The sequence below is a fragment of the Bidens hawaiensis genome, unplaced genomic scaffold (genome assembly GCF_021521415.1).
Source record: "Bidens hawaiensis isolate Kalapana, Puna unplaced genomic scaffold, B.hawaiensis_p1.1 tig00053351_1, whole genome shotgun sequence".
In the NCBI taxonomy this organism is placed as follows: Eukaryota; Viridiplantae; Streptophyta; class Magnoliopsida; order Asterales; family Asteraceae; genus Bidens; species Bidens hawaiensis.
In genome coordinates this window covers 94,449-106,734 of record NW_027499620.1, presented here as the reverse complement: position 1 = coordinate 106,734, position 12,286 = coordinate 94,449, and the positions used below count along the sequence as shown (strand labels likewise).

At 32.0% G+C, this 12,286-nt stretch overlaps 2 protein-coding genes across 3 annotated transcripts; both read right to left on the bottom strand.

The window, feature by feature from the left end:
• Positions 1–287: 287 nt before the first annotated feature.
• Positions 288–2,677, bottom strand: LOC143600106 (puromycin-sensitive aminopeptidase-like). Of its 2 annotated transcripts, XM_077077887.1 has the most exons (6): positions 2,588–2,677; positions 2,429–2,515; positions 1,581–1,649; positions 873–966; positions 709–786; positions 288–636 (listed from the first exon to the last, which is right to left on the bottom strand). In XM_077077887.1, the coding sequence occupies exons 1-5, from the start codon at positions 2,606–2,608 to the stop codon at positions 758–760; spliced, it is 300 nt and encodes a 99-aa protein (XP_076934002.1). In that variant the 5' UTR covers positions 2,609–2,677; the 3' UTR covers positions 288–636; positions 709–757. The 2 variants fall into 2 exon arrangements, with proteins under 2 accessions (XP_076934002.1, XP_076934001.1); XM_077077886.1 differs by having other exon boundaries at positions 288–786.
• A 2,804-nt stretch (positions 2,678–5,481) lies between these two features.
• On the bottom strand, positions 5,482–8,632 carry LOC143600098 (putative sodium/metabolite cotransporter BASS4, chloroplastic). Its single transcript, XM_077077881.1, has 14 exons — positions 8,330–8,632; positions 8,152–8,266; positions 7,721–7,828; positions 7,558–7,625; positions 7,370–7,448; positions 7,224–7,282; positions 7,060–7,128; positions 6,860–6,973; positions 6,637–6,658; positions 6,470–6,537; positions 6,137–6,222; positions 5,819–5,948; positions 5,620–5,721; positions 5,482–5,556 (listed from the first exon to the last, which is right to left on the bottom strand). Exons 1-14 carry the CDS (start codon positions 8,528–8,530, stop codon positions 5,482–5,484), a joined length of 1,296 nt encoding a protein of 431 aa, XP_076933996.1. The 5' UTR covers positions 8,531–8,632.
• Between the last annotated feature and the right edge of the window lie 3,654 nt (positions 8,633–12,286).

Genomic DNA, 12,286 nt, shown 5'->3' with positions numbered 1-12,286 from the left:
TTTGCGGTGCATGAGTGATGCAATGGGAATTCAGTCAGCAACTATTTAGGGCACTGTGGCGGGGGCTTGACAGGCATTTGATTGTGTTGGATTAGACTCATGGGTCTTGTAACTGAACAAATTATTTATACAGTTGTATCTGAAACAAAACTATTAGAATTGTATCTGAAACAAACTTTGGATCAAGAACCAAAGGTTTACTTTCTTGAAAATTAACTAACTTGACTTAAGCATAAAAAAAATGTTTGCCCAGCTTCCCAACTATAATAAAAAGACTAAGCATCAACTTCCTTGCCAATATTTGCCCAGCTTCCTAACTATAATAACAATAAAAATGATATCTTTTAAATACCCTTTTGTTTCTTTAATGTGGTTTTGTTTCGTTTAACAAGAATTACCAATTAAATTCATCAGAATCATGAGCTAGAAGTCATTGTCCGTGAGATCAAAGTGTAGACGAATTAGAGCACTCTAAACCCGCAACAAAGACGGAACTGGTTTCTCGGGCACATCCGAGAATATAGATTCTTCTTCGCTTTGATTGTAAATTAATATATCAGATACAACTTTGACAGCCTCGTCAAATATAAAAATATACTTTTGTAACTCTGAGAACAGTGGTGGGTCACTGTTTGGCTGGGAAAAAGTCAAAATTTACTGGTCATTACAAAATAAATACATAACAAAAACATTAGAACACAAAAGTACCTAAATTTCAAAGAAAATGTATGCGCTTCAACGTTGTAAGAAGTAACCTTCACGATAGGTGTACCCGCTTTTGAATACCTGAAAACGAGTCACAAAAAATAATCATTTTATCCAAACTACAAAAACTGAAAATTGATTAAAAACATACCATAATAGAAAATTACCAAAATATGACTCATTAGCATATTGCATAGCAACAAAGATATCTTCACAAGTTACTGCTTGTCCATCATGCCTTTGAAAGTACAAATCCATTCCCTAAAATAGAAATGTGACAATTTAACCACAAAATAACCACATAAACATCATACATTCAAGTAGGCCTGTAAACAAACTAATCTTTTTGCAAACCATTTCGTATATGTAATATGTTCGTTTATTTATTAAACAAACGAACATAAACGCATGTCTCGTCGTTCATTTAATATTATGTATGTGAACATTCGTTTAAGCTCGTTCATTTAAATTCCTTTATGTTTATTAATTTACGTTTGTTTAAGCTTGTTTGCTACGTTCATTACTATATTCATTTAATTGTTTAGGCTGGTTAAAATTTAGGCTTGGCTTAATAACTTTTTAGGCCCAGTTTATTGTTGTTCACGATCACATTTAATTGATTTTAGCTCAGTCACATTCGTTCATCAATGTTCAGTCATTCAAGTTCACGAATCGTTCGTTTATACTTTAAACGAACGAACAACGAACACAAACATGTACACGCTCAAATTTTTAACAAACGAACACGGGCAAGAAAACCCTGTTCATAACTTTCTGTGTTCGATCGTTTGTTTAGTTAAAGTTAAACGAACGAACATGAAGATGCTCGGGTTATGTTGTAGGCCCGCATTCAATCATCATGCCATCTTTTTTACCTTTCGGAACCCTTGACTTCCCAGTAATATTTTGTACATGCACACAATGTCAGCTCCCTTTTCATAAACCTGCAATCATACATTTAATAAAAACAAATTTGACATGGCTTTTATGTTAAAAAGTAATAACATTTACTATACCAATGACAAAAAAAAATATTCAAAAGCATATTGTCACTGTATAGAAGTTGTCCATCTAGAAAGAAAAAAAAATGAAAACATAAAGAGTTGGAAAATTTAAAATTATCATGAAACTAAATACAGTGGGAAAGAGTTTGAACCTTGATGTAAGAGTGAGGCCTCAAGGGGTGAGCCATAGGACCTGCAGCCTAAAATATATGACAAATACGATATTTCAAGCGTAACGTATTTGAAATCAATGATATGATGTTACTAATTTTTTTTTAACTAAATCATATTTAGTGTTTATGATAACCTGTGGAAATTGGTATGTACGAAGCCTTGAAACAGCACCGAACTGTGTGACCGTATGACCTCCCATATCAGATGAAAACTCTTGCAACACGTAAAAAACTTTTTAACTTAGAGTTAAAATAAAATCTTTATGAAAGTTAAAAAGCGGTTAAAGTGTGCACATGATCACGGAAAACGGTAAGACCTTTTAAATTCAACTGGAACCAGTCCCTACATGTCACCCTGCAAACATTTAGAAAACTTATAAAAAACCGAATAAATTTCTATATTTTAATAATAATTTACAAATGGATATAAACTTGTTGCTAGTCCAATTATGAAATTACTGCAACATAAAGAACGAATTAGATGAACATAATTATAATTTAAACAAAAGTATAAAAATAAATAAGGAAGTTAGATAAGCAACATACCTCGTGGCCAACAACATTCAAAATCTTAGCATTATTTGCATCGGTAGCAGTTTCTGGTGATGCCAACACAAAATCTGAATTGAAGATCTATTTGAAAAAAAAGATTATTATACGCAAAACAAATGAAATAATGAAAGTGAAAATTATTAATGCACATACGTTCATGCTCTTGTTTTCCATGGCTCCCCTGTGACAATCACATGTTTTAAAAAAACTATATTAGTAAACGCAGAAATTAGAGTTCTGAGTATAATGCAGAAGAAACAAATGCTAATTTAATCAACGAACCGCTAACAACACTAAACTTAAAGTCAACACCAAATTGCTATCAACACTTTAACATACTTTGTTGTTTAAGACTGAGCACTTATAAAAAATTTAAGACCGATATAATTCCATTTATAATACATTTTTTGAATCAGAATTACTTACATAAGTAATTGGGAAACACAGTAAATGAACTTGTTGGCAACCTCGTTCGATGTAGCCAACCTGCATAAGAAAAAAGAAATCGAAATTCAAACCCTAAATCGTGAATCAAAGAGTGTAAAGTAAATAACAAAAATAAAACTCAAAACCCTAAATTCTATCCATATCCCTTTACCTTGAATAATAATAATAATAATAATAATTCAGGGTGTTGTTGGTGATACATGTACTGGATTCTGGCAAATTCGATGCGTGATCCATTCAAATTAGAACAACAAGAACATCGAAAAATCAATGCTTGTCATCAGCTTTTAAAATAACTGTAAGTAAAGTAGAGTACTCACATTAGTCGTTGATAAGACACATGCTTGGAAGAATTAAAATGATTATTTACCCAAGCCCTAAACTCAGACAAGGTTGGCAGTTGGTCCAACCAAAAATTAAATTATTAAAAATTAGGGGAAAATCAACATAAAGAAAATTGTATTGGTTATTGAAAGTTTGCTATCCAACCAAAAATCAACATAAACTTAATTGGTTATTGAATAAACAATTATTTTTGGTTAGCAAACTCTCCAATTTAGTTTCTAAAACTAAACTACCATCAACTTATTAAAACTAAATCTAGGTTACAAAACACGAGCAAGTGTCTATGGTGCAGTTTGATGACTTTTCTTATAATCATATATTTTCAAATGCATATTTTTCAATTTTAATACTCTTATTACATATACGAGTTAGCCATAACCAAGCTGTTAATTAAATTAATGTAAATGTTTACGTCTATTTATTATCGTTTGTATATAAATAAAGACTTGGTAACTAACATTCACACAATACCATACTACTAGCTAGTGGAATACAAAGTAAACATGAATTGATGTTTCATGGGGTGTTCATAATACTCACAATGCTATCATCATTTAGCATTGCTAATGTTACAACCTCGAACGCCGTTTATATATGGAACATCAGGATGTACGTCCATAACCTCGTTGACGAAGGTATTACCGTTAAAGTCTCTAGTAGAGATGGCGAAGACGATCAAGAAGAACGTGAACTAGTTTTCAATGAAGGGTTTGATTGGAGGTTTGGGGTAACATTCGGCACGTACTACAGAGGCGAGTTTTGGTGGGGATTAAAGTATCAATCCATCAGTCTTTTTAACTCCAACATTGATTGTCTTAGTGTGCATGTTTTTCGTGTTCAAAGATGTTATTGGTTAGTAAGGTGGGATTGATTTTGGTATAGTAATAGTAATGACACGTTTCCTGATAGTTGGAACAAGGTGTCAAGTTGGCCAACTGAGGAGAATATGTAATCAGTTGCAAAACTAAATAAATATATGATATATATTTATATATGTCGAAATCTTCGTGTTCACAGTTTTGAGATTTATTTATGTATGTGTGTTTGAATGTTTGTTTGTCGATTTGCCTACGTGTTCTTCTAACCAATTTATCATTCAAAACTATATGCATTGTAATCCTAATTAAGAATACTATAGATGCTGATGTTAAAGTTACATCTGCTAATTCAGATGCTTATATTATAGATGATTTGATTATAAAGTTAATATTCTGATTCATCAAACTTGACCTTAGTTATTATATTTTTAAGTTTATAACATAGATGGTGCTAAAATTTTTCTGACTTACAATCTTACATTGCTTCTGAAAAAGATCTGTGATTTCTTTTTATTATACACTTTTTTATTTCATTTGGAATTCTTAACTTCACCTTAAAGCCTTGATTCATTAATAGAAAAACAGTTTTATCGGTTTCGTGGAAAATCACCGGCCAAGAAAATGTGATTAATGATATAATCCCATTACCTCTGAGGTAATTAGTATAAGTAAGGTTAATTTTGTTTGTTGCGCAAGAAAATTGATTCTAAGTTTTCTACTGGCTACTAGATAACGAACGAGAGAAGGGTAATTTTGTAATTTGAACCTTTTTATGTCCTGATTGGAATTAAGCCTTTTTTACCATTTTACCATTCTTGTTGCCACTGTGAACTAAAATACGTGAAACTAGAACGGCTGATATAGCGAAGAAATATAGTATTTGTCATCATAAAGCTTAAAAATGCAGCCATCGAACGGTCAAAGTCAGTTGACTCTGCTGTTTATAGAAGTATGAAACATTTGACATTCATGGAGTGAGTTATGAAACATTTGACATTCCGCGAGTTAATGCCCATTATTAATGTGGGCACTCTTTTAGTGGTGATCAAAATGGATCGGGCCGGGTTAGATTGACCTGCAAATGCCTTTTCTTTTCTATTAATCCATATGCTTTGAGTTTTATAAATAATTAATGTATAAAACTTGATTACAATTCCTGCATAATAAAAAGAATAATCTAAGTTATTTTAATATAATAATTCTAGAGGTTCCAGGCATTTCAATACACCTTGGAGGACTTTTGACCTGTTTCATTTAAGTTATCAGAGAATGTATGATATGAATATATAGGAATAACTATATTTAGCATTTTCATCAAATATTATCCCAGTCATGAACACCTTTCACATTCCCATGCCATGATTATTATAATTGCTACAATATTTCAACATAGATGTTTATTTTCCGTGCGTTACAATTCACACAAATGTTAAAATGTTACACAATCTTCACATTGTCAAGTGATTGCTTCCTCTTGTTCCAAAAGCCTACTATAAACGAGTCGATGATAACCTACACAAGATATTTCAAATGTTAGTTATATAGCTTTCTACAAATAGAGAGAATACAATAAACCTGGATTATATGTGCCGCAATACACGGAAGAACAAGTAAACCGGCTTCACCAAAAGCACCACCAAGTTGTTCCACAACCGCAACCAGCACCGACATAGTTTTCTGCACATAATAAGCTTGTAACATACCAGGTCTCATTTAATGTTAACAGTTGCTATTCTATTCAGGAGTAACTAAACTATCAGCTGATTAATGTTACCTGACTTGCAACAAGCAGGACTGTCTTATAATTATCCTCCTTCGCAAACATTGATTTGCGGCCACCCGACACAGCACATAGGATTTGTATTAAGAGGGCATTAAAACACAACAGCATAAGGTGAAGAAGCCTGCATTTTATAATATTAATACTTTAAAATAGTAACAAAATCTGAAGTGATAGATCCCATTTCGGATATTCAATCTTGTTTATTCAAGCGAGCATGCGATGTAAAATGCATAAATTAAAATCATGAAATTTATATGAAATAACCATAATATGTAAAATATCAAAGGAAGTTAATTTATAAGAACATACGCTCCCATTAAGACCGCTACAAGAGCGACTTGAGGTTTAACCATTAAAAGCAGTGGCCTTGATTTGCTAACTTGTACCCAAGGGATCTGAATACAGTTATAATCATAAAACAAAATAGTTAGATTCAGTTCCTCAAGGCACAATAATGACGATAAGTTATTCATTCATTTAAAACTTCGTTATTAATCTGTTTAATCTCCACAATATGATCTACAAAAAGGTGGTAGTTATTTCTGTTGCTATTAAAGAAACATATGAGGTATTTTTATTATAATATTTTTGCCATGGATAAATATAAAAATCAAACTAATACAAGAGACAGCTTATTCTCACCAGGCCCAACAAAATTGCACTCAGTACGGATAAGCGCTTACGATTACTATCAACAGCATCTGCCATGCCTGCAAAGAACATGTTTGAAGAAAACATCAAGGCAAGTGAAGTAGTTAAAGATATTAATCACTTAAGTTGTAAAATATTTGACCGAGTAGGAAAATCACCATTAATAGATTCCCGAAAAAGCTGTTATAAAGAAAGAAAAGAAAGTGTTAATCTTGTGAGGCTTATAATATTGAGGATCAAAGAAAATATAAATTACGAACAGATCCGGATTAGTTATTTCTTTTTTTAATAAAATTTGTTGGGGTACCGTCCCTTAAGTTATTTCTTTTTTTAATAAAATTTGTCGGGGTACCGTCCCTTGAAAAAAAAAGGAAGTAATACCTTTCCCAAAATCAGAGGTATCAAAACTGTGACAATAAGGCTTCTAAACATCTCATCAGCCGGAACGGTTGCACCAACTCCACCAGCAATTAATCTTGATATAGAAAAAGGAATCTACAAATTAAGCTATAGTTGGTGATTATAATGTACAATATGCAGCAGTTAAAAAAATGAGCCAACATTATTATTTTTGAACTTACAATCAAAATTCCTAACAGACTAGATAATACAGTCATTGCAAGAGCCAAAGTCGAATTTCCTCCGGCAAGCTGCATCATAAATAATAAACCTTGTTAATTTTTATTGCATAATAATCAAAAGAAAATTAGTAACTATAATTTTTTTTCTTGAACAATCAACTAACCCTGGTTAGAGCAACTCCACTTGAAATTGCTGTAGGCATACTGTTATATAGAGCTAGACCTGCATATATAACAATTTGTAAATATACAACCACCAATATCATGTAGTTTAAATATCACATAATCATTTTTCAAAGGCTGCGCAGACCTGTTACAAATTCTTGAGGTTGTAAGTGAACTTGCATCATAAATTTGGAAAGGATGGGAGTTAGCAATAAAATTGAAGTCTGCATTGACAATTATAATACATTAGAGTGTAAGAAAATGATAACAACTTAATAATTTAAATACTATTGGGAGACTCGTAATGACACTAATAAGTTTTGAGGTTCATACGAGTCCAAAGAGCCCAACTGGCCATGCTTCAGCAGCTTTGCCAATTTCTTCACTAGGCAGCGTTAATCCTGTCTCATGGAGAGAAAATGTGATTAAAACGAGTTAGTTATGACCGAACGGAGACATTGTAACATACACTAGATAAAGTTTTTTAAGTTGTTACCTGATATGAGGAAAATTCCAATAATGCTAAACTTGGATACTTGATGTTTATGAGCGAGACAGCCTGCGCTAGGATTTATGAGGGCGAATACTACACCTGCAATAAGAGCTGCACCAAATGGACTAATAAATTAGTCGGTAATACGATACTGAAAAGCATGATCACATCTTGAAAGCAGGTAAATTGTTAAACACAACTATGTTGAGAATGTAAATTAACATAACTAATTCTTGTTTACCATTCAAATATTATAACTTGATTTTAAAAAAACTTTTAACCATTTATAAAAGAAATCACCAAATTGGAACTTTAGTTTTATTATTAAATAAAGTGTTTACTAAAACATTATTTTTTAACGGCAACTCACACAATCTCTAATCTACTCTAATTAATATAAGCCTTTTACTGACTACATAAGCAAATAATATTACCTGATGGTAGAAAACTGGAGGAGGTTGCAAATTTCACCAGAGGTTCTACAGATACCCGAAATTTTGGTAAAACCGAGCCTTGAAGAAGGTGATCACGACCCACGCTTTCCTGAAACTCCTATTACATCAACCAAGTTAATTATTTATAACGAAAAGAAATCTTATAAATGAAAAGTACCTGATCATGATTTTTGCAGCTTCTGATGATTAACGTTCTAGTAACATAACGGAGGTTTGGTGGAGGCAATGTGGTTTTGCTGATAATATTGGAACCAGTCGAGTGATGACTGCGGTATGACAACGGACATAAGTGGTTCGTTGATCGGAAACGAGTGGTTCCGATCATTGTAGGAGTGATTTTTGCCATGATTTGAAGCATTCTGGTAGACTGACTGGTTGTTTCTTAGACCATGCACAAATGACAAACCTTCCTACCTTTAATATCATCATGGCTCCTTTACCATAAAGTTAAAGAAACTATTATGCATAGACAGTACAACTATGCTTTATATCACCAGCAACATAGACTTAATAATATACATATATTCATAAATACATATAAGATTCGGGTACAAAATAAGTGAAGAAAGTGTGCATTGTACCAAGTCATGGTATAATTATGCAGTAAGTGTTTATAATTATTTAACGTATGTTAATACTAACATACATGCATTTATATATATAGTTATGTGTAATCTCCTTTACCATAAAGTTAAAGAAACTATTATGCATAGACAGTACAACTATGCTTTATATCACCAGCAACATAGACTTAATAATATACATATATTCATAAATACATATAAGATTCGGGTACGAAATAAGTGAAGAAAGTGTGCATTGTACCAAGTCATGGTATAATTATGCAGTAAGTGTTTATAATTATTTAACGTATGTTAATACTAACATACATGCATTTATATATATAGTTATGTGTAATCTCCTTTACCATAAAGTTAAAGAAACTATTATGCATAGACAGTACAACTATGCTTTATATCACCAGCAACATAGACTTAATAATATACATATATTCATAAATACATATAAGATTCGGGTACGAAATAAGTGAAGAAAGTGTGCATTGTACCAAGTCATGGTATAATTATGCAGTAAGTGTTTATAATTATTTAACGTATGTTAATACTAACATACATGCATTTATATATATAGTTATGTGTAATGTGTTCTCTTATGGAGGTAAATTTGTAACTTCTGATTTTTGGAATTTATCAAATATAACATATAAATATGATGAATGATATTATTTACAATAGATGTTATATTTTTTAAGTGTGTTTAATAGGTAAGATAAGCATGTCTATATAAGTTTTGTTAAAGCATAATCCATTCTATAGTTGCAAAATCATATAAAATCAACCGAATATCCATTTGATGTGTTCTTTAAATGATTCAAAACCTTGATTAGTCCATTTTTACTATTGTTAGCATGAGCTAATATGATCAGTAAATAGGTCACATTTGTTGAATAGAGTAGTTGCATAGAAAGCAGGGCCGTCTCGGAAATTTTGAATGCCCAAGACGAGAACTAGAAAAAGACCCTTATACAAAAAATCCCCTCCGAAAAAGGCCCAACGAAACCTATTATTAGGTATATTTATAACTTTTTTTAAATATTTCATGCTCTTATCGAGACTGTGCCGTAGACGTCGGTTGAGCCCTGCATGGGGTATGAGACGACCCTAAAAGAAAGTATGATCGAATAATCAAATTTTGGAAATGTTAATTTAAGATTTGCAATTTAGTGTTGGTATATAATTGAACTATACTTGAGATATTGGATTCAAACAATCAACTTTCACTAGCCTGCATAGTGCATACATATTAACATAAATTTTCTGGCTCATATATATGTGTGAATGTTATTTTATTTGCGTCCAGTTTACTGCATAATACATCAAATTGTGTATTTTTAAGTCGGTCTGCCGCAATCCCACTGACGTTTTTGCTGATGATTTTCGGATACACTTAGATGAGATCTCTAGAATGGTAGAAGTACCTCGAACGTTGATTGTAATGGTTCCTCAAATTTTGAAGACATAGGAAACATCAAACATATATTTAATCAAGCCATTCCATCCGATGTACAAGATTTTCGCACCTTGTCCCTTGATATAATCCAAATATCCTATCTAGCTAACCCGTTAAATTTAAACAAATATTAAACAGTTGCTTTGATATTATAACTTAAACGGGCTAGCTAACAAGCCAGTTTCCATTGGCTCGAGCTTAGGTCATCACTACAAGAATTTGGTCTTTTTGCGACGAAACCTATCCCGACAACATGCTGTTGTCGGTATAGCTAACTCTATCCCGACGACATGTTGTCGGGATAGAAAATCCCAGAATTCGTTACAAGTGTCAATCGTTAATTCGCGAGACCAACTTTGACCAAACCAAATTTTGACTCGATTCTTTTGCCGACATGTTGTCGGGATAGAGGGTTTATATTTTATTTTTCCTACTTTAAAAGCATCTTAAATTAGAATCAAATAATAAAAAAGTAACTACCCAATCTCAACGACATGTTGTCGAGATAGAGTGTTTATATTTTATTATTCCTATTTTTTTTAAATCATCTTAAATTAGAATAAAATAATAAAAAATTAACTACCCTATCCCAACGACATATTGTCGGGATAGATACTTTATATTTTATTTTCTTTAAAATCATCTTAAATTAAAATAAAATAATAAAAAATTAACTGCCCTATCCCAACGACATATTGTCGGGATAAACTTTATATTTTATATTTTCTTTTCTTTAAAATCATTTTAGAGATGGTTACATACATACATACATAGAGATGGTTGCATACATACATACATGGGGATGGTTACATACATACAAACACATACATACATAGAGATGGTTACATATATACATAGAGATGGTTACATACATACATACATACATAGGGATGGTTACATACATGCATACATACATACATACATACATAGGGATGGTTACATACATGCATACATGCATACATACATACATAGAGATGGTTGCATACATACATACATAGAGATGGTTACATACATACATAGAGATGGTTGCATACATACATACATGGGGATGGTTACATACATACAAACATATATACATACATACATAGAGATGGTTACATACATACATACATACATACATACATACATAGATGAAGATGCCAAGAAACAATGGCAACATCGACCTTACGAAAGCGAAGATGAAGGTGACGATTAAAGGACAATGGCATTTTAGTTGTGTTTCATTTGGATAACTCTTTTTTTTTTGTTCTTGAACAAATTGACGGGTCGAATGTTGTATGTTTGGTATGTTTGATGTAGGATAATTTAAGTTTATTAATTGTGTATTATGGATTTTGATTTTGGTGTTTTGGAATTAGCTGAAAAACAGGTCGAAATCTGGAAAATAGCGAAAAAAATACAGCTGAATGAAATAATTTTAAACTCTATCCCGACAACATGTCATTGGAATAGTAAAATGAATAAAATAATATTAAAATTTATCCCGACAACATGTTGTCGTTATAGAGTTTAACATTATTTTATTCATTTTACTATTCCGACGACATGTTGTCGGTAAAGATTTTAATATTATTTTATTCATTTTACTATTCCGACGACATGTTGTCGGGGTAGAGTTTAATATTTTATTTATCTTTTTATTAAAGAATAAAACATTTTCTTAAAAATGTTTTTTGTAATATTTATCCCGACGACATGTAGTGGGGAAAGATTTTATGTTTTTTTTGGGGGACGAGCTATTACAACTAGACGTGCACAAATCGGGTTCAACTGGAAAACCTGAACCGGTTCGAAACCGGTTTTTTCACACCGGGTTGTAAAATGGAACCGGTTCCAATCAAGAACCGGTTCGGTTCCCGACCCAAACCGATGCCCAGATATGCTAACTTTTAAGAACCGGGTAGGGTATGAACCGGAACCGGTTTTTACGTAAAAACCGGTTCCACCGGTTTTTTTTGAAATTTAAATATCATAGCCGTTAGGAACCAGTTCCAACGGCTATATAGCCGTTTTTGACCGTTGGAACCGGTTTTTTAACTATAAATAGGTTATTTTTTTACTCTAAATAGCAAGGTTTGTTTGT